Source organism: Gambusia affinis, linkage group LG03 (assembly GCF_019740435.1).
Source record: "Gambusia affinis linkage group LG03, SWU_Gaff_1.0, whole genome shotgun sequence".
NCBI lineage: Eukaryota > Metazoa > Chordata > Actinopteri > Cyprinodontiformes > Poeciliidae > Gambusia > Gambusia affinis.
Genome location: NC_057870.1, coordinates 16,236,378 through 16,263,643, shown reverse-complemented (window position 1 = coordinate 16,263,643; position 27,266 = coordinate 16,236,378). Strand labels below are relative to the sequence as shown.

The 27,266-nt window shown below is 39.8% G+C and overlaps 2 protein-coding genes across 2 annotated transcripts; one reads left to right on the top strand and one right to left on the bottom strand.

The window, feature by feature from the left end:
• Positions 1 to 1,574: 1,574 nt before the first annotated feature.
• On the top strand, positions 1,575 to 11,164 carry slc6a4b (solute carrier family 6 member 4b). The gene is made up of 13 exons (XM_044112442.1): positions 1,575 to 1,788; positions 2,544 to 2,678; positions 2,824 to 3,043; positions 3,206 to 3,344; positions 4,215 to 4,349; positions 5,393 to 5,496; positions 6,422 to 6,549; positions 6,636 to 6,748; positions 7,055 to 7,186; positions 7,322 to 7,421; positions 7,515 to 7,615; positions 8,713 to 8,880; positions 8,985 to 11,164. Exons 1-13 carry the CDS (start codon positions 1,587 to 1,589, stop codon positions 9,093 to 9,095), a joined length of 1,788 nt encoding a protein of 595 aa, XP_043968377.1. The 5' UTR covers positions 1,575 to 1,586; the 3' UTR covers positions 9,096 to 11,164.
• A 2,216-nt stretch (positions 11,165 to 13,380) lies between these two features.
• LOC122828371 (tubulin beta-4B chain-like) lies at positions 13,381 to 26,912 on the bottom strand. Its single transcript, XM_044111869.1, has 7 exons — positions 26,730 to 26,912; positions 26,315 to 26,423; positions 25,656 to 25,766; positions 25,219 to 25,463; positions 24,195 to 24,517; positions 23,762 to 24,106; positions 13,381 to 14,202 (listed from the first exon to the last, which is right to left on the bottom strand). The coding sequence occupies exons 1-7, from the start codon at positions 26,784 to 26,786 to the stop codon at positions 14,055 to 14,057; spliced, it is 1,338 nt and encodes a 445-aa protein (XP_043967804.1). The 5' UTR covers positions 26,787 to 26,912; the 3' UTR covers positions 13,381 to 14,054.
• Positions 26,913 to 27,266: the final 354 nt, after the last annotated feature.

The window sequence follows — 27,266 nt, the reverse complement described above, 5'->3', positions numbered from 1 at the left end:
CTCCCGGCCGTGTATGCCAACACACACTGACGAGGCGGTGTGCTTCAGGAGGCCAGTGATAAAAGCTTTAGAGCCAAAATGTTTTGATGCTGTTGGCCCTCAGGGACCCTTACATTTTGGCTCCACAACATGTGCCGTTTTTGTTTTCTCAGTTGTTCGTTTGCCTATCCTACACAGCCAGACAGGAATCTAAAAGTATCTTTGTATTAAAATTACTTAAAAGCAAACCATCATTTCATCATTTCCTGACTCAGGTGGCAGACAGCCTCAGTCATGTGACACCAGTCCAGACAGTTTGGCTACCACTTGGTCTTTAAGTGACAATTTCCTGATGAAGCTGGATGCTTTTGCTTCTATCTCATACTGGGTCATATCCATTTTCTCTGTTACTTCCTGCTCACACAAGATTGCTGCTCCCACAGTGTCCAGTTAGCAGTCTTTTAGTCTACTCACAGCTGAAAGGGTTGGATTTGAAAGAGTTGTTTTGTTAGGTTTTCCAGATGAGCGCAGCTGAACTGCTGGGATTTGTTATTGGTGTTTTCACCAAACCACATAAACATCAGGATGGCGAGATATTTAAAGAGCAATTATCAGTTCACTTACTTTAAACATGATCATCATTTTTCACTGGACTTGTTTCCCTATCACATTTGTTTTGCTTTTTATCCTTTTCAAATTTGTTGATTAGTTTGAACTTTTTCTTTGTTGAAAAGCAGCTTAAAGTTAAGTCAAAAAGTCAAGAAATATGCATTTTTTTGTAAAAATATTTAATGGATTGCTTTTTTTTTTTTTTCGGTCCCCTGGAAAAATAAATAAAAAAATTACGTCCAAGCCATCCGCTAAAATCCAAAATTTAAGCAACAAATTTAACACTGGACACCTTCCTCACAGTAACACATAGTAGTGGCAGCATTATGCTGTGGGGACAGTTTTCTTCAACCAGTCTGGGAAACTGATTAGAGTTGATGGGAAGGAGGTTGGAGATTAATCCAGGACAATCCTGAAAGAAAACCAGTTAAAAGTTGCAAAAGACTTGAGACTGCAGGTTCACCTACAACCAACAATTCAACCAGAGTTAAAACAACTGGGTTTAGATCAAATAAAAGCATTATTTTATTTCAAAAATGATGTTTCGAAATGCTCTCCGACCAATTTTTTTTTTTCTGACTTTGGGCTATTTTGCAAAGAAAACAAATTGGAAACGAGACATCTCAGGGATAAGCTGAAGAAGGAAGACTAAATCCAAATCATACTTTCAATGTTTTTATTTCATTAAAACTTTTAAACAAGATTAAAAACCACGTATAATTTCCCTCTACATTTGAAGGATACTATAAATACGAATAGCAACTCAAACATTAACATCAACATCACTAATGCAGAGAAGTGGTCAACTTGACCGAGGAGCTCTATCAGAAAGGAAATCATTTTTTCCACTAACAGGTACCTCCACGTCTCCTCAGCAGCTTCAACTCCTCCCACTCGGCCCTTGTGATCTGATTGAGGAGCAGCGTCCTCCTCTCCTCTGGAGCGGCTCCTCTCTCTAACTTTTCACAGTCCGCTGCTCCGAACAGGACTCTGCGGTCATGGCCGGCACTCTGCCCCAGCACGGCTCTCCGAACTCCGGCTACAGCGCCAACAACGCCGCGGCTGTGCCGGCTGTCACCCAGACGGACTCCAGGGACAAATGGAGCAAGAAGATGGACTTTCTCCTGTCTGTCATCGGGTTTGCGGTGGATTTGGGCAACGTTTGGAGATTTCCTTACATTTGCTATCAAAACGGTGGCGGTAAGTGTTTAAAGATGTAAATTACCTTCCAGGTTAATAAATAAAGCTACTTTTGTAAAGTCAGTAACTTGTTTAATAATAATAATAATAATAATAATAATAATAATAATAATAATAATAATAATAATAATAATAATAATAATAATAATAATAATAATAATAATAATAATAATAATAATAATAATAATAATAGAGAAATAAATTGACTAATAGATTAAATAATGTAAAACTACTCAAAGTAATAGCAGGAACTGTCCATGGTGCCAAAGCAGGCGTATCTAAAATGGAAAAGTAATACAAATTAAAGGCATTTAAACAAACAAACAAACAAAAAAGTTTTAATTTCTTTTTTTAATTCTGTCTGTGTTACTGGCTCATCTCTTAAAATATTCAAATTTTACAAAGAAAGCTTGATACACTTATTCATTTTGTATACAAGAGTCAATTTAGAGCTATCATTTTAGGCAACCAAATTATAAATAGTAAAACTATATTTAGTTATTGTTTTTTATTTTTAAATGTACGAATCAACAATTAATTTCAATCAAGGTAATTAATTGGCGATGTGATATTTATTTCTTTCAAATGTTGTCTTTCTTTCTCTCTTTGTTTCATTTTCTTTCTTCATTTCTTTCTGTGGCTCCTCTGTGGTTGCATCAGTTTTTGATGAATTTGGAAGTCCTTTCTTTGTGTTAAAATATATTTGTTGTTTTCAGCTGAGACATTAAAGCGTCTTCTGCTATGCATGTGTTCAGGTGCTTTCCTCATCCCCTACATTTTGATGGCGATCTTTGGTGGCGTGCCGCTGTTTTACATGGAGCTGGCTCTCGGGCAGTTCCACCGAACTGGAGCCATATCCATATGGAAACACATCTGTCCCATTTTCAAAGGTGAGGCTGATTTAACACAGATATTCAGATAAGATTTTTAAAAAAAAGTCCTTTTGATTGAACCTTTCCCATAATTAAACACATTTTATCCACAAAGCAAAGCTAAAAGTGGGAGCACTGCGTGATGTGTGACTTGGTCTTTCAGGAATAGGATATGCCATCTGTGTCATTGCTCTGTACGTGTCCTTCTACTACAACACCATCATCGCCTGGGCCCTGTTCTACTTCTACTCCTCCTTCTCCAGCATCCTCCCCTGGACAAACTGTGATAACGTCTGGAACACCCCCGACTGCACCAACTACTTTGGAATGGATAATGTGACTTGGACAAATTCCTCCAGGTCTCCGGCAGAGGAATTTTACATGTAAGTGCATGTAAGTGTGAGTAACAGAAACCACATATGCGAGTATAAATAGCTTTTACTGTAACAGTTCTCACAAACGTTGCCAGATGGTTATTTTTAACCACAAGCCCTTCTTGTCTTGTTTGCTGGCAGCCTGATGAGACGCGGATTTTCTCTCAACAGGAGGAACGTTCTTGAAATCCACAAGTCGTCAGGACTGAGAGATGTCGGGGGTGTTCGCTGGCAGCTGATGCTCTGCCTCTTTCTTATCTTCACTATAGTTTACTTCAGCCTCTGGAAGGGCGTGCGAACCTCAGGGAAGGTAGGAATGAATGAATATACTTTATAAATGCCATCTTACATACATGTTAGAGGTTAGAGTGTTTATTTCTGTTCATTTTGATGATAAGGCCTTTATTGTGGCTATGAATGCCAATAAAGAATTTGTCAGTATTCAAGCATATAAATGGAAAGTTTTGTGGAAGGAGAAAAACGGCCTCCTAAAATTTTAGAGTGGTTCCCAAAGTGAAGACAGAGCTTCAAACTTCACCTCACATAGACAAATCTAGGGCATCAACTACAAACAGAAACGGTGTTAGAAACGTCTTGGGCTAATTAGAACAAGGAGTGGCCCAAAGTCCTTTTTAGATGAAAGAGGACTTCATCTGAAGAGTAAACGTTTCATTTTGTTTAGAGATTAAGATCCAGGAGTCTGATGGAGGAGTGGAGAGACTCATAGTCTAGTGTGAAGTTTCTACATTCAGTGATGGTTTAGGGTACAGCGTCATCTTCTGGTGTTGGTCCACTCTGTTTTATGAAGCTCACAGTTCATGTTTCCTTCTCCTGACACCCTTTATGAAGACTGATAAAAAAATGTCCAAATGGAATTGGCATCTGCCCACACTGCCAAAAGATTCAAAACCTGCGCCAGTGACCTCTGTGTTTCTGCGCTTGACTTAACTGATATGAAACCCCACAGAGGTCGGCAGCTTGCAGCCATGCTGCACTGATACTGCAAATCATCAACTATTGAGTGCAGATACTCTAGGGAACATCCCTTTTCTCCCGTTTCTGTGTTTCTGTGAACCCTAATGCTATCTGAGTTTCACGTTTTGAATTGCTAAAATAAAGACTTTCCTTTATCACATCTCTCTGCTTCTCACTCTCTGCTATTCTCTCTGCTCACCGTCAGGTCGTGTGGGTCACCGCCACCCTGCCTTACATTGTGCTTTTCATCCTGCTGATTCGAGGTGCAACTCTGCCAGGAGCCTGGAGAGGTGTGGTGTTTTATCTGAAACCACAGTGGGACAAGCTGCTGGAGACCAGCGTACGTTATCCAAAAGCTAAACACTCAGCGTAACCCATATTTCTCATATGTTGAAATTATTATTCACCCATATTATCATCTTAAAACCCTGCTTTAATTGTAAAATATATATATATTTTTTCTCCTACGCTAATTTATTTAATGTGTTGACTTAAAATCCAAAAAAGACATATAAGATCATCTGTTGATTTATTCTTGATTATTTTTAAAACTCTATTTTGGGGGCAGTATTTCTATATAATAACAGAAAAATGTGTTATATGTTAGTTGTTATTTAAGCTTTATTTAAACAAGCAGACAAAGAACAATTTTTTATTCACAACTTGATTTGTATAAAACCTCTGCTTGCACTCAACCAGTGAGTAACAGAAGAACTTGCAGAAAACCGAACATTTACTAACCTAAACTATTCTACGTGTTTTTCAAAGTAAAGTAAATTTACAAAATGAGCAGCTTTAAGTTTGTTGCAGGGTTATTATATATATTTGCTGAAAATGGCGCCTGGATAGATACCAGCCTCTTGACAATCTGCCTATCTATATCTCCTACATCTAAATAAAAAAAAAGTCCTTCTTCTTCATCCGGCTCACTGCTGTGTTTCACCAAACCTCTGCCATCGCTTTGTTTGGAAGCGAATACGGATGAGATGAAATGAGATGCATAAATAAACCACAGAGCAGAATAATTAGATGCATAATTACTTCAGATTTTCTACCCATTAACAAAGGCTCCCCCCTTTTCTCCCTCGCTCATGGATATCCAATGCTGTTCTCCCCTTTTTACCGCCGAATGCTCTTCAGATCTCCCTGCATGCAGCTGTGCAGCAGCTCGACCTTCCTCTGACAGGCACATCTTTCAGTTTGACAGAATTACATTGAGTGACCAAGACCACAAACATAGAGAAATAGGAACTTTAATGACATTAAGTCACTAAAAGGCCAGGAAGTAATGAGTGACTCTTCATGTTTAACATATGAAAACCTGCAGCATCCCAGGCTGCAGACTCGAGGAAGGGTTGAAAAGTGTCTGCGTCTGTTTTCCAGGTGTGGGTGGACGCTGCTGCTCAGATCTTCTTCTCTCTGGGTCCTGGGTTCGGCGTTCTTTTGGCTCTTTCCAGCTACAACCCTTTTACAAATAACTGCTATCGGTACGCTTCTTCAAAATCCAATGACCATTGACCCTCTGAGTCACACAAAGTCTGTGTTTTACCGCTGGAAAAAAGTAGGTAGTCTCCATACAAAGTTAGAACCGATGCACATCATGCATCAGCTGTGGTCTATCTGAAACACTTAAAGGTCATCCACACAGAGTAACCGTGCATGACATTTAACGTATGACCCTATGAAAACCAAGTGTATGTGTGTGTGTGTGTGTGTGTGTGCTGTGCAGGTAAAACCAATGCAGCAAAGTAAAGGAATATTTCTACCATGAATTAAACCAGATGCTGCAGCGGAGGGTAACATCCTCTGGAGGTTATTAATTTAAAAGTATAATCCATCTCTTCTCAGAGAGGTAATCATTTGCATTATAATTGATTTAGGTCTGTTTCCACAATAATAACAAACAGACCTTTAGTTTTGCTTCTTTTCTTTTTTTTTTTTTTGACAGGACAGATATGCAGGATTTTTGCTTTTAGTGTCGAGCTCCAAAAGTGCCATAATTCAGTAAAAATGTAATTTTTAATATTTTGATTTTGGGGGTTACAGAATAAAAAAAAAAAACATTACAACAATAGGTATATGTTAGTATTATTCTCCATTTAGCATTTTTAGCATTTATGTGATTATTCTGTGATCAACACAGCCTCATGAATTTATTTAATCTGCATCCCAGATGAAGTCCAATGCTGCCCAGTTCAAGGTAATTTGGTCTGAAGTGAAGACTCTGCGCAGATTTACCAATCAGATGTCAGAGTGAAATGTGATTAACCAAATGACTTGGTTTTACATTTAAATGAATAATTGTGCATGTCTTTAAATAATGTTGAAACATTAGTTTTATTTTATTTTTTCTAGTTTTATTTTAACTTGCAATGACGACAGTGTATTTCCGTTGTGTTCTTCCTCCAACAGTGATGCCATTGTGACCAGTTTGGTGAACTGCCTGACCAGCTTTGTGTCAGGCTTTGTAATCTTCACGGTGTTGGGCTACATGGCAGAGATGAGGAAGGTCGAGGTCGAGGATGTGGCCAAAGATAAAGGTCAGAAAATGCAGACGTTAAAATCAAATCAGCTGAGTCAACATGCACTAACCTGTGCCTTGCGCCTGTTGTCATTCTTATTTCAGGGCCAAGTCTACTTTTCATCACATACCCAGAAGCAATTGCAAACATGATGGGCTCCACCTTTTTTGCTATAATTTTTTTTGTGATGATGATCACACTGGGACTCGACAGCACGGTATAAAATCTGGATAGTTTCATAATGTTGTGACATACAAAAGGCCAATTGTGCAACAAAAATACTGAGAGTAAGCACAATAGTACTCTACTTTCTAAACAGGTCATTGCTGAATGCAAATGGTTGCTCTAGGTTTTATGGATAATAGAGAGATGGGGCCTGAATTCAACTTAGTGCCACACCTTTTCAGATTTTTACCAGTATGCCCCTTTTTCTGCCATCTCCCAATTAAAATCCCAATAAAAAAGTCCAAGAGCTGGTTGTTCAATTTATAAATTTTCTAATAGAAATATTTGTGTGCTTTAGTTTGGAGGGCTAGAGGCAATCATCACCGCTGTGCTGGATGAATACCCAGATTATTTCTCTCACAGACGTGAGCTTTTTGTTCTGGGCTTGGTGGTCGTCTGTTTCCTGGGTTCTTTAAGCACGCTCACAAATGTAAGTTTTCCTCTGAACACATTTTGCCATCTCATTACTCAAAATGACAGTTCCAGCTCCTGGCTGTTTTAACATTTGGGGCACTTCCAGATGATGAAATTGTTGACGTAACTCACAACTTTCGCATGAACATAGGGTGGCGCCTATGTGGTGAAGCTACTGGAGGAGTTTGGAGTAGGATCCTCCATCATTGCTGTGGGTTTCCTTGAAGCTATTGCAGTTTCCTGGTTCTATGGTACAAATATAAATGCTTTACATTTTTTTTCCCGTGTGTTTTTTCTCGATAACTGTCTGTAAGAATTACATTTTGTGTTATTTCTGGTTTCAGGGATTAAAAGATTTAGTAACGATGTTCAGGCGATGCTCGGCCAAGCTCCAGGATTGTTCTGGAGGGTGTGCTGGGTTGCTATAAGTCCTGCGTTTCTGGCGGTAAGAGAAGATTATAAAGTCAAAATTTTTTATAACAGTAGCACATACCTCGGACTGGCACAATGGTAAATAAGCATCATCCATTGAGGAGATCCAGAGATAAGTGGGCTACAATAGATACGATCTGAGTAAAAGCTTGTTGTAGCATCAAACACTCCCTGGACCAGCAGCCTTTAAATAAACTCTCCTCTAGTTTAAACTCCTCACTCCTCTTTTTCCACATTAAAACAAATGTCAGTCCTCATTTTTTACTCTCAACTTGATATATCTCTTTTTTGTTTGCATCCGTCTTTCTTTAGGCCGATTTTACATATTTAGTTTACTTTAAAGAATGACATTTACAATGAATGGCAAAAAAAACGTTTATACCCTTTTAACTCTTTTAACATTTTGTCCTTTTGCAACAACAATCCTCAGTGGGATTTACTTTGATTATATAGTAGACCGGCATAAAGTGAGAGATAATGTTGAAGCAGAAGGGAAAGGATCCATAGCTTTCACAATGTTTTACCAACACAAATCTGAAAAGTGAGGCATGAATATAACTTTCAGATCTGGGATAAAGTGAAATAAACTTTTATAGAAATGTCTACAGCAGCTCTGATGATACCCAACTTACAAGCAAAATGGCTCCATGATCACACCGTTCTCATGGTGACACATCGTAGTGACATCATCCTGTGATCACCTTGCCTTAGTGTGAACAGGAAAGCTGGTTAAAGCTGATGGGAATGTGAATGGTATTAAATACAAGGCAGTTCTGAGAAGAAAAAAAAAATCTGAAACAGCAACACAATGACCCTAAATCTACAGTAAGAGACACTGGAAGAGTTTAGATCAAAGAATATTCATGTGGTGGATACAAGTACACAGCTAAATTTAATTGAGAATCCATGGTAAGACTTGAAAATTTATTTCCTATTCAATCTGAACAAGCATTTTTTTTTTTTTTTTTTTTTTTGCAAAGAAAAAAAAAAGCACATAGGCCTTCAGGTAGTTTGGGGAACCCACTAAAAACAAAACTCATCAGCATGATTGAAAACTTTTCAGCATGAACTTTCCAACACCGAAGTGTAATTTTTCTCCACTCCTCTCAGTACATCATAGTGAGCTCTCTGTTGAAAGCGCCTCCCCTCACGCTGTTCGACTACAAGTATCCAGACTGGAGCATCACAGTCGGTTACATCATCGGCTTCTCCTCCTTTATGTGGATCCCCATATACATGGTCTACAAACTGGTGTGGACCCCTGGTTCTCTCAAACAGGTTTGTGGATTACAAAAAGAAAACCCAAAACAATAAAACCATTTCTCGTGTCTTTAATTTACCAGCCTCTCTTAAGCCTCTGATCATCGACTTGTTTCCCACAGAGGCTGGCTGTGTGTCTGAGGCCAGAGAGGACCATCCCAGACATCCACACTGACAGTCTCAACATGGCCGCCGTATCACAGAAAGACATGAACACCCCTGTGTGCTTGTGAACTCCTCGTTAATTAAACCACAGTTTCAAGTAATTTGTGATTGAACCCCAACGTGACCTGTCATCATGACTGTTCTCCTGGTGGTGATGTTGAACACGTCAGATGGCTTTTCCACAGCAGACCGGTGAAAAGTTGAGTGCTGCTACATTTGAGGATCTAAGATAGATAGCAATAGCTATATATCTTTACTTTGTGTAAGTCAGACCTGCATCACCTGCACAGTCCACGGCTCTGTAATATGGCTATTTTCTCATGTGATACTAGTTTCTCGTATGCTCTGTGGTCTGTTTTAATATTAACGCAGTTGCCTCTCAACAAGAATGATTAGACAATATTGAAAGGTTATCTTGTTTCAGAAATAAAAAGTGAGTTCAAAAACAGATTTATTACACGTAGAGTGAGATATTTTAAGTGTTTGTTTCTCTTTTATTTGAGGATGATGGCTTAGAAATAATGAAAACACAAAATTGAGTTTCTCAGGAAATTTTAATATAACATAGGACCACAAAATTATTTTACTTAATAAATTCTGGCTTAGCAAAAAGCATGCCCATACATTGTACTAAATATGCTCTCAATACTTATTTTGCATAAATGATTACATCAAAGCAGAGAGGCACGGAGGAGGTCAGAATGAACACCCAGCTGCAAATTGAAGCATGAAGTTCTCTAAAATGTCCTGGTAAACGGCTGTGCTACCTATAGGCGTCAGTGCACCAACACCTCCAGATGACATTTCTCCAAAACATCACTGGCTGTGGAAACTTCCCACCGAATTTCAAGCCACTTAGGTTCTGTGCCTATCTACTCTTTCAGACTCTGAGAGATTGATTTCCAAATAAAAATGTCTAAAATGTCTCTGATCAATAGACCTCCAGAGTCTATGTCCTGGATATGTCTGTGTGTGGTGGCTCTTGAAGCTTTGTCTAGTGCAACTCTCACTACTGCAGTTTTTTTCTTTCACTCAACTTTCCATTGATATGTACGGGACTTTATTATCAGCCAGCTTCTTTATAAATCCCTTTTTGTGGCATTTATACCTTGTAGAAAGAGTGAAGTACTGTTTGCTGATCACTTGCCAAGTTAGCCATCTTTGCCACTGCTGTGTGTGTCACAACATAATATTTCTGTGTTAACACTCATACTGTAATTAAACTTGTGTGGCATTTTAATTTTATGAGAAGCAGATGTTTGGATTTTTTTAGCTATAAGCCATGATAATTAAAACTAGAATCCAATGGTTAAAAACATACGACTCTGTATGTAACAAATATGCACTATATTACTGAAACTCTTTAATTATCCAGATGAAATTTAATTTCTTGTCATGCACCCATATTAGAGTTTGCCAAGGAGAATAACATTTAGATTGTGTAACTGTGATATTAATTTATGTAATTAGGAAGCACTTCCTCCACTATTTACTTGTTTGGCAGCATTACTTTCCAACAAGGGGCATCAGATTTGATCACATCTGGGGCCAAATATTGCATTTACTTTTAGGTTCAATGTAACAAAGCCCAAAACAGGTTAACAGGTATTTACAGTTTTCACCACATCATTGTATTTCATGATCTGGCTCTGAAGTATTAGGATCTAAGGACTGCTGATGAATTTATCCTAAAAAAAAAAAGTGTGTTTCCCCGTTAAATCCCACAAAATGTAATTGAACAACACATAAAGCAAAAAAAAAAATCAAATCATACCATTGTCTCATTTTAAAAGCAGGACTCTTCTCTGGTGATAACATGTGTGAAAATGTTCCTAATTCATTTCTAATCTAATTTTTCAGTTGATATTCATTAAAGAAAAAGTTTCTTGATAATGTCCTTTGACTCTCGTTGGACTGTTTTGCCTTAAGTTGGACATGGTGTGCAAAAATTGTAAAGGTGGTAACAATATTGTGCCTCTCCATAAGAAGTTTTTACTCTAAAGACTGTTCAGATGTTTATCAGAGCATATATTATGTTTTAGTAACAAGGGTTATTTTAAATGCTTTATTTAGAGACTTATGTGACGATTGTTGTGTCCTCCCTGACATGGTTTCTGCAAAATGTGTATGAAGTGATTATAACGCCTAACTGTGTCCGTCTGGTTTCTTTTATTCATTTAAGATTTCAGATAAACATATACAAACTCTGTTGTGGGCAGTTTTCAATGGTTATTGTACATTAACACCAAGAATGTGGTTGTAAATATTGCAGATATTTGTGGCCACAAATTTGTAAAGAGCCTTTTACAACTCGCTAATGTATGTTTATCTCTTAAAACAGTATTTCAGATAAGAAACAGCACGCAAACGGAGCGGTGTTAAACTTTGGAAATTTATATTAGACTTTCAAACAACTATAATCCCATTATCTCTGCAAACATTCACATTTGAAGTTTGCAGTCAAATTCTGTCCACATCAGGGCTTATCTCTTCAAGAACAACAGAGTTCAGGACATATGAGCTGCTGCTGGCTGCAGTGTGGTGAGCAGATTAAAGCCCTTTTGTGCCTATTGAAGTCGAGAACAGGCAAGCGCAACGGACACATGAAAGAAACACACTATTAAACACAGTCCTGCCTTCTCAACCTGATGCAGCGCAAACGGAAATGCTGCTGCTCATATGACACGATGCAAAGCAAGGAAATACACGACGAGAGCTGACAGAAGCAATATGTCATATTGTAAACAGTCAAGATTGTTGATTACAAACTATAGGTTCAAAAATTTTATTTTAGTCTTTGGCATTTGTGTGGAAAGGTTTGGTTTTATGACTTGCATAATTTATTCGTGCATACATGCAATCAAGAAGATAATTTCACAAAAGTCCCAAATTCCTTATAGTGCAACCTAATATTCTCTACAGCCTGACCGTTCTGCTGTGCTCTTCACACAACAGCTGGATTTCTAATGTGATCAAATTAAACTCAGGAGGACTCTGTTAACTAAAAGCATGCCTTATTGAACTGATTTTCTTTAGGGGTATCAGAGTAAAGTGAGCAGAGCGCAAACGCAGGACACACCTTTTAGATTTGGTTTTTTTTTAAGACAGAAAACACTGAACCTGTTCCTTGTACTTATATGCATCACTTTGTTCCAGGCTATAAAAATACACTAACATTTGTGGTTGTAATGTGACAAAATATAGAAAAGCTTAAAGGATATGATTACATATTTTCTTTCTTTCAAGATAAGATTCAAATTGTTGTGGGTGCCTTCTCCTGTTTACCTTATGACCCAATCAGATGCACATCCTTGATTGATTAAGTCAGAACTGATACCTATTAGCAGAGTATGTGTCTGTATCTGCATGCGTTCATTTAAGAGCAGACCTCTGACTTTACGCATTAATTACATGCTTTCTTGTTGCAATGACATTATTTAAGGAGCTCTGTCTACTGTGAGTGACATTTCATGGTGTTAATTATGGCTTCTGTGTTTGAAAATAAAAGTCGACACACCTATCCATCAGACGTGCAGAGAGATGATATAATATGTTACCCCGTCGGTCTGTTCTTCATTGCACTTTGACATTGCACAAATAAGAAACAGGAAAGTTGCTACAGGTAATCTCATTACTTTCTACTTGTTATATTTCCGCATTAGCTAAATAAGTCTGAGCTGACTGATTAATTTATATATCAAACAAAATTTTATATTTTATATGAATAAAATTTGCAAACCGAGCTGTTAAATCATCTGGAACATAAAAAGAGTTGCACAAATAACTTATTAGAAATATTTGTATGTCCCACCTTTCTTTTATTTCTGTTTTCTTTTTTTGTGCTTTATAAACTTTTTTAGTGAGCTTGTTAATAAAACTGTCTGGAGATTTGGTTTGTGAATCCCACGTACTACTAAAATTAAAATAAAAGAACGTGCTCTTAATTTTATTTCAATGCAAATTATGAACTTTCTGTTGTTCTACTTCTGATGCAGAACATTGGACCAGAACTTTATTTCCTCCTCAGGATCCAGAGTTCTGCAGATCATCACCAACTTCAGCTGTTGTATGTTTGATGGATCTGAAAATATTCTATCAGTTTAGTTTTATTATTGTTTCAGATCTTTACATCATGTTACTGCGCATGTGTTGATTTTAATTCCATATGGCTCAAACGTTTTCTCCAATTAAATACAATGCTGCCATTTAGCCAGCAGATATCGCCCTTTATACACAGGTTCTGTAACATCCAGATTTATTTCCTTCATTTTCAACATGAAAGCATTAAAATCGAATTGCTAAAGTTTTTATTTATATGACCTCAACTGACAAAATTATTAATCCACAGCTTAGTACCATGGTAAAAACTTTTATTTAAAACTCTATGAACATACCATCAAGTTATTAATGTAGTGATATCAATGAAACTATCCTAAATACATCACAGACTGAAAATTACAAAATCCAAAGACAGACAAACTTACAGAGGCCATTAAGTGACATGGGAATTAAAAAACACTCTTGGCCATACCTTTTTATAATGAAGTTGTTCCCACAAGATATTATATAAAGTTGTTTTTTCTTCTCCCCTGTCTTTAGACGGGTTCTGTACCAACTTGTCAGTTACATAGAAAAATAAACAGCTTTGCAGAACTGTATTGTGAGTGGTCAATGTGGAGGTAACTCAAAGAGTTACAACATTCAGAAAAACACTCAATATGACAGTCCCAATAAAAAAGTGAGCGACCACATAAAAACAAAACAGATGAAAGCTTCAATGTACAAAACATTCAGAATGCTACCGGGCAGAATTACAGGTTAACACATTTATGTTCCGGAAAAAAATTCTAATGTAATATCTAACATGTTTTCTGCAAAGAAAAGAAAAAAATCCTAAAACATTTAGAACAAACACAACTGGTGACATTTATCACACCTTAAGAGTCATTGGTTTGACACTTTTAACAAAGAAATAAACGCTGAAATCTAACAATGTTACCCAGGAGCAAAGCCGCCATATTAGCAGCTTAGGCCATGTCTTCTTCTCCCTCCTCTTCAAACTCGCCCTCCTCCTCGGCCGTGGCGTCCTGGTACTGCTGGTACTCAGACACCAGGTCATTCATGTTGCTCTCCGCCTCGGTGAACTCCATCTCATCCATGCCCTCGCCGGTGTACCTGTGACGAGACAATATTAGCATCTATGCCTTGCACTAGAACGCCACTGTGTTTTAATATACCTGATAGCCTGAAACACTCAGTTAGATTGAGGATCTGTGTAACCCAGGTGACCACCATGACCCAATCACCTTCCCTTTGAGCTGCCCCTTTAAATTGATTGTCGTGTGTGCTTCCGGGTTTTCTCCTCTTTTCTCCAAACATTGCTGCTGCTCATTGTTGGCTGTCTGATCGGTTGTTTATAAAACAACCAGAGCGCTTAGATTGACTCATCGGTTGGTTTGTCTTTGAGACGTGAAGATTTGTGGTGAGTGTTGAATGTCATCTGACTGTTGTTGTATAATAGCTGTACTGATCGCGCCGCTAATGTTGCCTCCCGTTAAACCACTTAGGTTGTGATCTATTGCCAGAATCGAACAAGTTACCATTACCACCTCCTCAGACAATCATTACTCGACGGTGAGTAGATAACGGGGAATTATTTTCATTCTGCTCCGCTAGTTAGCGTTAGCAATCAACTCGACAATCAGTGGCTCACATCAAATTGTCCTACTTATTACTTGCTTAACGGCAGCCGAATTAAAGACCACACCTTTAATATTTAAGGGTTTGCTTTTCAATTTTAGATTTGATTATTTTTTCAGGATTTCTTATTGGTGTTTGCACTCCATGTTGGTGCAACAATGGAATTTGGTACCTAATATGATTTAGTTGTAGCTACTTTGATCAATCACATTTTAAGTTGATTGATTTGATTCAATATTAGTTGTCTGTAATGATTGCTAATTAGATTACTTAATTGATTTTGAACTTGAATTATGAAGTGCACTTTTTAAAAGGATTTCTTTCTTTTTTTTTGAGATTGTTAAAATATAGGAAGAATGTATTTAACAGTCTTCTTGCCCCTCCTTTAGTACAAATGAACTAAATGTGTTATCTGGCCTTTTAGGTCAGGTTTTTTTTTCCTCCTTGGATTCACCTCTTTGACGAAGGAAGATGGCGAGCTACCCACCCACCACCTGGTGGTAGGAAACGGAACTGCATTTCTTTCCTACAGGAAATGAACTAAAACTCTTAAGGAGTATTGCAAGGGGAAAATACTTGTCTCCTTTTGCTTTTGGACTTCTTGTGGACTCTATTGGATTTTGACATATCACTGATTATAATAATTGTTTTGTTGGGTTGTTTTTTTTTCCTCCTTTCGTTTTTTGGGAAATTTATTGTTTTGTTGTTTTAGTATTATTATTATTATTATCATTATTATTATTATTATTATTGCCACTGCAATAAATAGCAGTATTAACAAACTTTACTTTTGCATCAGTTGTATTACTTATTCACCATTATCATGACTCCGTATCGTACCTAGTTCTGATTTTATAAACTGGTTAATATTACAACTTGCAGTCAGAGCTGCGCAGTGAAAAAAAAGCGCTACAAGTGGCGAGCTAGCCAGGAGTCTTGTAATGGGTGAATAATTGAACAACTTCACAGTGTCTTTAATTTTGATGAGTTAGAAAAAAAATGGATGTTGTTACTCAGTTGGGTTTAAACATGCAACGATCTGTGTTAGTTACTGGCACTCAGAGCGATGATGATGAAAAAGAGATAGTTGAACGTTTACAATGTTATGGTGCAGTAAAGGAGGTTTTTCATGTTAATGATCCACAAAGTGCATTTTATAAAAACCTGATTGTCGAGTTTGAAGAAGATTCTTCATTAATTGCATTACAACCCCTTTTCCCGTATGATTATCCTTCTCGAACCAGATTAGATATGATATTTCATGTTACCTCTCTTGCTTCAGAATATGCAGTGAGTAGCAGCAGTTCCCCATAGATTACATTGATGAGTTGAAGAACATAGCTACGCCAAAGCGAAACGATTTGAGGAGGTTCTTAAAGGTGTGATGGACCAAATCAGCACACATTTGGAGTTGGCAGGAGGTGATGATGGAGATGATGAGGACAAGAAAGATGACATCCTCACCTTAGCACAACCTGTGCAAAGCCAGCAGACATTGCTATCTGTGCCTCAAGCGGTTTCAGCCCCTCCAACCCATTCATATACTGATTGGCAGGGAGAGCCACCTGGAGCTAGCCGCCCCCTACACCGCCAATCCAGAGAGTTTCTTTGTCAGGGAATGATCTTATTCCACAGAATGTTCAAAAGTTGTGGTGGAGCATGTTGTAAAAAATAGTGACTTTTCTACATCCTCACTTAGACTCCGCCATTTTCAGGAAAAATTCCAAAACCAAGCAATGAAGCGGATTATGACTCATGGCGATCCCAAATAGAGTTGTTGCTTGCTGATCCCAGCCTTTCCAGACTGCATATTAATCGCTAATTGTTGAAAGTTTGTTATCACCAGCTGCCGATTTGATTAAATGTTTGAGCCCTGGTGCATCACCTTCCACTCTTCTTCAAGTCCTTGATTCAGCTTTTCAAACAGTACAGGATGGAGAGGAGCTGTTTGCCATTTTCCAGAATCCTGGTGAGCGGCCATCCTCCTATCTCCAGCGATTGCAGCTTACTCTCAGCACAGTAATAAAAGAGGAGGAATATTACCAAGAGACAAGGATATGTATTTACTTAGACAGTTCTGCCGTGGATGCTGGGACAATTCAGTCATCTCCAAGTTGCAGCTTGAGGAAAAGAAAAGCAACCCTCCACCATTTTCTGAACTCCTGTTGGCACTCGAACAGAAGAGGACAGACAAATTGCTAAAGAATCTCTAATGAGAAAGCACATCCAGTCATCTAAACAGAAAGTGACCATTCAGTCTCAGAGTACTTGCTCTTGTGGTCATGAGACAGTTAATGAAGAACTGAAAGAATTAAAAAAGCAGATTCAACAACTCCAACAACAGATGTCTTCCTTCATGTCTAAAAAGACATCTGTTAGTGTAAAATCAGAGTTACGGCAGACCAAGTCTAAGCCAGGTACCAGTTTTACCTCACCTCAGACCGCTGGAAGACCAAAGGCAGGATATTGCTTTAACTGTGGTGAAGATGGTCATATTTCTTCCCATTGTAGTAATAAAGCGAATCCAGGCCTTGTGGAACATAAGAAGAGACAGCTCCGAGAAACAACAAGCATGGGATGAAAAAAATTCGAGCCAGCCGTTAAACTAAATGCAGTTTCTGCTGAGGGACACTCAGGAGCTGCTACTATTAGCTGTCCCAAACCCCATTCTGAATTGTCTTGTGTATTACCCAAGGGTCTTATTGGCATGAAGAGCATGGGCCAGATTCAAATAAAAGGAACCACCTTCAGCTGTCTTCTTGACAGTGGGTCGCAAGTCACTACAGTACCACATTCATTTTATAATATGCACCTTTTTGACCATGAAATTATGCCTTTGAACAGTCTGTTGGAAGTTGAGGGTGCTAATGGTCAAAATGTGCCATACCTTGGGTACATTGAATTAAATTTGACTTTTCCACCTGAATTTCTTGGCTCACCAATTGATGTGGACACCCTAGCTTTGGTGGTTCCAGACACCAAAACCACACATCCACTTTTACTAGTAGGCACAAATACCCTTGACATTGCTTACAAAAAGCACCTTGAGAGCCAGTCTACTACTTTTAAGCCCATTGCCTTTGGGTATCAAACTGTCCTGAAGATCCTGCAGCGCAGGCATACTCAAACCACATCTGAAAATCCAGTTGTCCTAACTCTGCAGTCTGACCAACCACAAACAATATTATCTGGTCAAACTGTTGTTCTTGAGGGATGTTTGACCGCACGTTACTGAGGGAAGAGAAGGTGGTTGTTGTTGAATACCCAGCTTCTTCCTGTCTGCCTGGCGGACTTATGGTTAACACCTGTCTCATTAATATACCTCAACATCGGCCTTGTAATCTGCCAGTTGTGGTAACTAATGAGTCAAACCATCCTGTCATCATCCCCGCCAGAGCAGCCATTGCAGAGATTGCTGCGTTCCAGTCTGTTATCTCAAAAGAGCATAGTGTCAAAGTCCATGAGTCTGCAGCGCCATTAACAACTCAGCTTCAATATAATTTTGGAGAATCACCTCTAACACCAGAATGGAAAAGTCGGATCATTTCAAAGCTCAACAACATACCAGAGGTCTTTGCCAAACATGACCTTGATTTTGGTCGAACAGACAAAGTAAAACATCAGATAAGATTGTCTGACCCGACACCATTTAAACAAAGACCACGCCCTATACATCCACAGGATGTTGATGCTGTGAGAAAGCATCTGCAAGAATTGTTTGAGTCTGGAATAATCCGTGAATCAGAGTCTCCATTTGCCTCACCCATTGTGGTGGTTCGTAAGAAAAATGGCTCTGTACGCGTCTCTGTATTGATTATCGAAAACTCAACATGCAAACTATTAAAGATGCTTATGCTCTTCGAAGCTAGAAGATGCATTTACTGCACTGGCAGGCTCTAAATGGTTCTCTGTGCTGGACCTAAAATCTGGGTATTACCAGATAGAGATGGAGGAAGCTGATAAGGACAAGACAGCATTTGTTTGTCCTTTAGGCTTCTGGGAATTTAATCGCATGCCACAGGGAGTGACCAATGCTCCGAGCACATTTCAACGACTTATGGAAAAATGTATGGGTGAGCTCCATCTGAAAGAGGTCTTGGTTTTTATTGACGATTTGATCATCTTCGCACCAACTCTTGAAGAACATGAAGAAAGATTGATGAAAGTCCTAAACAAATTAAAGGACTTTGGACTAAAACTGTCTGTTGAAAAATGTGTGTTCTTCCAAACTTCAGTGAAGTATCTCGGCCATGTTGTGTCCCAGGATGGTGTGGAGACAGATCCTGATAAAATTTCCACTCTTGCATCTTGGCCGGTGCCAAAAAATTTGAAAGAACTAAGATCATTCCTGGGATTTGCAGGATATTATCGACGATTTGTGAAGGATTATTCTACAATCGTCAAGCCGCTACATGACCTCACTGCCGGCTATCCACCTAACCGAAAGAAACCAAAACCTATGTTGAAACCCCAAACCTATTTCAACCCAAAAGAGCCTTTTGCTGAACGTTGGACTGAATCTTGTCAGCATGCATTTAAAACTATTATTGAAAAACTTACTACTTCTCCTGTACTTGCATTTGCAGATCCTAGTAAGCCATACATTCTCCATACTGATGCCAGTTCTGCAGGTCTTGGAGCAGTGCTATATCAAGAAATTGATGGCAAAAGTCGAGTTGTAGCTTATGCAAGTAGAGGTCTGTCCAGAAGTGAATCAAACTACCCAGCACATAAATTAGAATTTCTGGCACTGAAATGGGCAGTTACTGAGAAGTTTAATGACTACCTATATGGCACACAATTCACTGTGGTCACAGACAGCAATCCATTGACCTACCTGTTGACATCAGCTAAGCTTGATGCTACAAGTTATAGATGGCTCTCTGCTCTGTCCACATTTACCTTTAAGATTGTTTACAGAGCAGGAAAATTGAATGCTGATGCTGATGGGCTGTCCCGACGACCACATTCTGAAATGCCTGATGATTTTAAATCTTGCAAAGAAAGGGAGAGAGTGTTGAAGTTCGTTCAACATCATCTCGAGGAGCCAGGTTGCACCTCTCTTGACCAGCACATTGTTGAAGCCATCTGTGACCGCCAATTGGTGCTCAGCTCAAGCAATGACCATGCCCTTGTTCTTTCTTTGACTGCCCATGTGGAAAGCTTACCTGACAGTTATACGAACGACACCCAATTTGCTACCTCTGTTCTCCCTCGGTTCTCCACTGCTGATCTTGCTGCTAAACAGCGAGCTGATTCCACCATCCAACATGTGATTGCTCAGCTTGAGAGAGGGGAATCTCCCCCGCCATCACTGAGGGATGTACTTCCTGATTTGCCACTACTGTTGAGAGAAGTAAATAAATTGGAGCTCCGTAACAACCTTCTTCTCAGGAGACGGCAAGTGGGAAACAGAGTAGCCTATCAGTTAGTGTTACCAGAGGAGTGTCGGCATATGGTGATGGTTCAGCTTCATGATCGTATGGGCCACCTTGGGATCGAGAGGACCTTAGATTTAATTCGCTCGGTTTTTCTGGCCACGCATGTCTGCTGATATTTATAACAAAATCAAGACCTGTGAACGATGTGTAAAAAGGAAAACCTTACCTGAACATGCTGCACCTCTCGTTAACATCAAGACATCAAGACCTCTAGAGTTAGTGTGCATGGACTTCTTGTCTTTGGAGCCAGACCGCAGAGTGAAAGATATTCTTGTGATTACAGATCACTTCACAAAGTATGCTGTCGCTGTTCCAACACCAAATCAGAAAGCTCGAACTGTTGCTAAATGCTTGTGGGAAAATTTCTTTGTCCACTATGGCATTCCAGAGAGGCTACACAGTGACCAAGGACCGGATTTTGAGTCCCGTACCATCAAAGAACTTTGTGATATTGCTGGCATCCATAAAGGAAGGACAACTCCTTATCACCCAAGAGGTAACCCAGTGGAAAGATTCAATCGTACATTGCTTAACATGTTGGGGACATTAAGTGAGCAGAATAAATCACGGTGGAAAGATTTTGTGAAACCACTTGTACATGCATATAATTGCACTAAGAATGATGTCACAGGGTTTTCTCCATATGAGCTAATGTTTGGTCGTCAACCTCGTCTTCCCATAGATGTGGCTTTTGGGTTACCACTGGAAGAAGACACCACTACCTCTCACCTGCAATATGTCCAAGGATTGAAAGCACGCCTGCAAGATAGTTATCAGCTGGCTGTGGAGAACTCAGAGAAGGTGATGTCCCGCAAACAAGAACTTTTTCGATCGGCATGTCACTATTTCTGAACTTGCCGAGGAGACAGGGTCCTTGTCAGAAACGTCCGACTGAGAGGAAAGCAAAAATTGGCTGACAAATGGGAACCTGACATATATGTAGTGGTAAAGAGGGCTGGCAATCTCCCTGTTTATACTGTAAAACCTGAGAACCAGGATAAACCTCTCAGAACACTTCATCGTGATCTTTTGTTGCCCTGTAACTACTTACCTGAGCAGAGCCCTGAAAAAAACTTGCCTATGAAGAGAAAAAAACATCTGTCTGTGAACTTACCTGATCCTGACGATAAAGAAACATCAGAGGATGAGATCATTTCACCTATATATGATCCCTCTTCTTTTGAGCCTGTGAAATTTATCACTACTGTTAATTTACCATTACCTCCTGTCCAACAATCTGTTCCACCTGTAGATCTACCTGAAGTTCCTGATCAGCCCCCATCCTCTGCTGCAGAAGAGGATTTAGAACAGGAATTTCCAGTTGTCTCAGATGAGTTAATGGGATTACAACCTGTGGACAGAGAGGCAATATCCATCAGTTCAAAATCTGATGATTCTGCTGGAGGCCCTGCAGCTGAGGGAAGTCCTGTTCCTGAGCCAGTCACTCCAGAACCCTCCACTAGTAATATTGAACCAGAAGTGGACTCAGATGCTGAATCAGAATCATTAAGCCCTGAATCTGAATCATTAAGCCCAGAATCAGAACCATTATTGCGAAGATCAACCCGAGCAAGAAGACCACCAGAACGTCTACAGTACTCTCAACTGGGCCACCCACTGTTGAAGAGCATCCAGTTATTGTTTCATGGTTTGACCACTGCATTCTCACATGCTCTTGAAGAGACTGAGGAGGATGACGCATAACTGTCCCTGCCATCCAGACTCAACCTGGTCCATGTCGGGACGTGCATGGGATTAGGGGAATGTAACCCAGGTGACCACCATGACCCAATCACCTTCCCTTTGAGCTGCCCTTTAAATTGATTGTCGTGTGTGCTTCCCGGGTTTCTCCTCTTTTCTCCAAACATTGCTGCTGCTCATTGTTGGCTGTCTGATCGGTTGTTTATAAAACAACCAGAGCGCTTTAGATTGACTCATCGGTTGGTTTGTCTTTGAGGCGTGAAGATTTGTGGTGAGTGTTGAATGTCATCTGACTGTTGTTGTATAATAGCTGTACTGATCGCCCTAATGTTGCCTCCCGTTAAACCACTTAGGTTGTGATCTATTGCCAGAATCGAACAAGTTACCATTACCACCTCCTCAGACAATCATTACTCGACGGTGAGTAGATAACGGGAATTATTTTCATTCTGCTCGCTTAGTTAGCGTATCAACTCGACAATCAGTGGCTCACATCAAATTGTCCTACTTTATTACTTGCTTAACGGCAGAATTAAAGACCACACCTTTAATATTTAAGGGTTTGCTTTTCAATTTTAGATTTGATTATTTTTCATGGATTTCTTATTGGTGTTTGCACTCCATGTTGGTGCAACAATGGAATTTGGTACCTAATATGATTTAGTTGTAGCTACTTTGATCAATCACATTTTAAGTTGATTGATTTGATTCAATATTAGTTGTCTGTAATGATTGCTAATTAGATTACTTAATTGATTTTGAACTTGAATTATGAAGTGCACTTTTTAAAAGGATTTCTTTCTTTTTTTTTGAGATTGTTAAAATATAGGAAGAATGTATTTAACAGTCTTCTTGCCCTCCTTTAGTACAAATGAACTAAATGTGTTATCTGGCCTTTTAGGTCAGGTTTTTTCCTCCTTGGATTCACCTCTTTGACGAAGGAAGATGGCGAGCTACCCACCCACCACCTGGTGGTAGGAAACGGAACTGCATTTTTTTTTTTTTCCTACAGGAAATGAACTAAAACTCTTAAGGAGTATTGCAAGGGGAAAATACTTGTCTCCTTTTTGCTTTTGGACTTCTTGTGGACTCTATTGGATTTTGACATATCACTGATTATAATAATTGTTTTGTTGGGTTGTTTTTTTTTCCTCCTTTCGTTTTTTGGGAAATTTATTGTTTTGTTGTTTTAGTATTATTATTATTATTATCATTATTATTATTATTATTATTGCCACTGCAATAAATAGCAGTATTAACAAACTTTACTTTTGCATCAGTTGTATTACTTATTCACCATTATCATGACTCCGTATCGTACCTAGTTCTGATTTTATAAACTGGTTAATATTACAACTTGCAGTCAGAGCTGCGCAGTGAAAAAAAAGCGCTACATCAAAGTTGCAACACTGATCACTTTCACACTGCACTGTGTCAAACAGACCAAACTTGTTGAAAAACCCGTTTCTATAACTAGAAACTACTAACTACTGAAGGAATCTAGAAGAAAACCTATGAAGAAGACACTGAGAGCTACTTCCTTTTTCATGAAAAGTAAACAAATGCAGTGGCGTCAGATTTTAGTGGTTGTTGGATTTTGCTTCTGTCTTTGACCATGAGGCATTACTTTTGCTGACGCATTTGCTTTGGATGCATTTACCCAGAATGCCCTTCATTAAAGTTTTCTTCCTGCTTCTGAAGAGGTCTCTGGAACGCTTGCATTCACATATGAATTTGAACTGCATCAGAGTTCATTCAACCGAATTGAGATCTAGGTTTTTCTGTGGACCAGAGTTTGCTTTATTGGTCCACATCAGTTCAATAGCACATTCAAACCTCCCCAAACAAACTCTCTAGGCAAACCGACTAGTGTTTCATTAACCCTAGCTCACCAGTGAAGGAAGGCCTTGCGGCGGAACATGGCAGTGAACTGCTCAGAGATGCGCTTGAACAGCTCCTGGATGGCTGTGCTGTTTCCGATGAAAGTGGCGGACATTTTGAGGCCGCGTGGCGGGATATCGCAGACGGCCGTCTTCACGTTGTTGGGGATCCACTCGACAAAGTAGCTGCTGTTCTTGTTCTGAACGTTCAACATCTGCTCATCCACCTCCTTCATGGACATGCGGCCGCGAAAGATGGCGGCCACCGTCAGGTAGCGACCGTGGCGCGGGTCGCACGCTGCCATCATGTTCTTGGCGTCGAACATCTGCATGGTGAGTTCAGGGACGGTCAGGGCCCTTGGAAAAGAGAAGACATTCAGTCGGAATTAAGTATCTAAAGAAGTGGGGGATAATCCTGATGTAAGGTTAGATTGAGTGTCTTCACCGGTACTGCTGGCTGCCGCGGCTCGTCAGCGGGGCGAAGCCCGGCATGAAGAAGTGCAGTCTGGGGAATGGCACCATGTTGACGGCCAGCTTCCTCAGGTCGGCGTTCAGCTGGCCGGGGAAACGCAGGCAGGTGGTGACGCCGCTCATGGTGGCCGACACCAGGTGGTTCAGATCGCCGTAGGTGGGCGTGGTGAGCTTCAACGTACGGAAGCAGATGTCGTACAGCGCCTCGTTGTCAATGCAGAAGGTCTCGTCAGTGTTCTCCACCAGCTGGTGGACAGACAGGGTGGCGTTATAGGGCTCCACCACGGTGTCCGACACCTGCCAGGAGGGAAGTACAGAAAGAACAATGGAACCTAGTTCAAGATTAGGAGAAGAAGGATTTCTGGAGGTTTCACCAATCCAAATATAAGACTTTTTAATGAATGAAATTTAAGGCTTGTATCAACAGAAACGTACAAAAGAAATGTTTAGCTCTGTGCCTCTTGTACTAGAAACAGCCGACTACAGTCTTTTGTATACCCAACACACATAGAATCTTACGGGTTGGCAACAGAAGCGGGTCAACGGGGAAGAAGAATACCCAACTGGTGAGAAATTTACACTTACCCAGCATGGACATAAAAAAAGCTGGCAAGCAAAGGAACCGCTAAGCTCAATTCCCACAAGTCAATGTAATTTTTCTGGATGAATTTAGGACATTTCAAGGCCTTACATACTTAGATACATGAATTTAAGTCTTAAGTATGTGTGGACACCTTAAGGAAGCAGTTATAAAGTAGAGCATCATATCTGAACAGAAGTGAACATCATCACCTCCCTAAAATTATGACCTAAATAATTTTTTGCCAAGAATGAGGGCAAAAACATACATAACTAAATAAATAATAATTAATAAAATAAAACATCACCACCTCTTTATTGCAAAAAAGATGAGCAAAGCAAAAATAAATAAATAAAATCACTTCTGGGGTGAGGGGAACCAGTTAGGGCCATTATTTAAGGAAGGTGACGACATGAACCTTGGGTGACGGCACCACGCTGAAAGTGTTCATGATGCGGTCTGGGTACTCCTCTCGAATTTTGCTGATGAGGAGCGTGCCCATCCCGGAGCCGGTGCCTCCTCCCAGGGAGTGGGTGAGCTGGAAGCCCTGCAGACAGTCGCAGCCCTCTGCCTCCTTTCTCACCACATCCAGGACTGAGTCCACCAGCTCGGCTCCTTCTGTGTAGTGGCCCTTAGCCCAGTTATTACCAGCACCACTCTGACCTGTTACAGATCAAAGTATTTAATAATTTTTTTTTAAAAAAAGTCAGCTTACTATAAAAATCCTGATATACTAAATATCCAGTTTCATTTATTTATATGGGAAGACATTCGAGAAAGTAAACCATTAACACCCCAATATATGGTAGTTTAATTTTTTAAATCAAAACTAAATTCTTACAGAAATAGACATACCAAAAACAAAATTGTCAGGTCTAAACACTTGGCCAAAAGGTCCAGACCTCACAGAGTCCATGGTGCCTGGCTCCAAGTCGACCAGCACAGCACGAGGGACATATTTTCCCCCTAATAGAGAGAGAGGGGAGCGGAAATAAGTCATATAAAAACACTGGAACATCATTACCTGATTGACACATAAAATCTGGATAACATTGTAAAGAATGGTTAGAAAATTATTTGTAGAAAATGTGAAATTTGGATTATTTGAAGCACAATCGTCAGAAACCTATATACACTCATAACTGAAAATGGTCAGACAGGGAATACATGATGCAGAGGTCGTCGGGCGGACTCGAACCCGCCACGGACTCGAACCCGCCACGGACTCGAACCCGCCACGGACTCGAACCCGCCACGGACTCGAACCCGCCACGGACTCGAACCCGCCACGGACTCGAACCCGCCACGGACTCGAACCCGCCACGGACACGTCCAGAACTGAGGCCTCCGTGTATTTGGTCACGCGCTCTACCCCTTCACCACAGCAGCGCCTCGAAGCTTGAATTCGTGTGCGTCATTCAAAAATCAAATTAGGCGATATAACGGCCCTCCTGTGTATGATAAGGGAGCAAAAGCGTTTCCTTCACTGAAGCCACTGTGAAGTGTGAACAAACCTGATGCCTCGTTGTAATAAACGTTGATTCGGTCGAGTTGCAGGTCGCTGTCTCCGTGGTATACCCCGGTTGGGTCAATGCCATGTTCATCGCTTATTACCTCCCAGAACTACAATCAGAGAGAGGAAAAATTACATTCAAATCAACGGCTACTGTTTAACGGTTATGTTAACTTTTTTTGGCCTCAACTTAAATTTAACTTTTCAGTCGATGTTAATGTAAGTTGGATTAATAACATGCTATTTCATTTTGTATGTCTACAGATTGCCATTTTACTAGCACTTACCTTTACTTTTTTTTTTTTTTGCTAAACTAGCTAAAGCTAATTTAGAAGCCCGCCCAAACTAAAGTGTAACTTTTCAGTTGGTATCCTTACGAATTTAGGTCTCAGTTTTAAAAATTTATGTTTACTTACTTTCGCACCAATCTGGTTGCCACATTGACCAGCTTGAAGATGAAGAATTTCCCTCATTTTTTCGAAATAAAGCTTTCTAATAATCCAACGAGTAAAGTTAAGTCTGGTTCAGCAATCCGTTAATGGAGTGAACGCTTTCTTCTTCTTCGCTTTTTGACGGGTGAAAGTGTTGTATCTATTCATCCAGGCACGTGCAGAGGAAAGGGGCGGTGGGGGCTTGAGTCCCTACCCCTTTTCTCCTTGATGTTCCTGTTGCCCTTTTTGAGTTTGTCTGTTTGTTTGTCTTTGTTTTTTTTTCTTTTTTCTTTTTTTTCAATTTTTCTTTAATTTGTGTATCAAGAGGCCTGCTTATGCCCCTCAACAATAATATTTAGCTAAATATAATAATTTTGCAAAAAATAAATTAGTCTGGCTGCCCTTGGTCTAATAATGACTGAGGATTCCCAGTGCCTCTGCCTCCATGTTGTTGAAGCACCGGGCCCACAAGGTGAGGAGGACAGGGCGGATCTGCGCCCTCTAACTATCAACTTATGGGCA

What these genes read in the sequence shown, in the direction of transcription:
- LOC122828371 (XM_044111869.1), bottom strand. Translation starts at nt 26,786, where the DNA reads ATGAGGGAAATTCTTCATCTTCAAGCTGGTCAATGTGGCAACCAGATT. An exon ending in GCAACCAGATTGGTGCGAAA is followed by an intron (nt 26,424 to 26,729) that starts GTAAGTAAACAT and finishes CTCTGATTGTAG; the next exon opens with TTCTGGGAGGTAATAAGCGA. An exon ending in GCGTGGTGCCGTCACCCAAG is followed by an intron (nt 24,518 to 25,218) that starts GTTCATGTCGTC and finishes CCCTCCTGGCAG; the next exon opens with GTGTCGGACACCGTGGTGGA.
- slc6a4b (XM_044112442.1), top strand. Translation starts at nt 1,587, where the DNA reads ATGGCCGGCACTCTGCCCCAGCACGGCTCTCCGAACTCCGGCTACAGC. An exon ending in CATCTGTCCCATTTTCAAAG is followed by an intron (nt 2,679 to 2,823) that starts GTGAGGCTGATT and finishes TTGGTCTTTCAG; the next exon opens with GAATAGGATATGCCATCTGT. An exon ending in GGATGTGGCCAAAGATAAAG is followed by an intron (nt 6,550 to 6,635) that starts GTCAGAAAATGC and finishes TTCTTATTTCAG; the next exon opens with GGCCAAGTCTACTTTTCATC.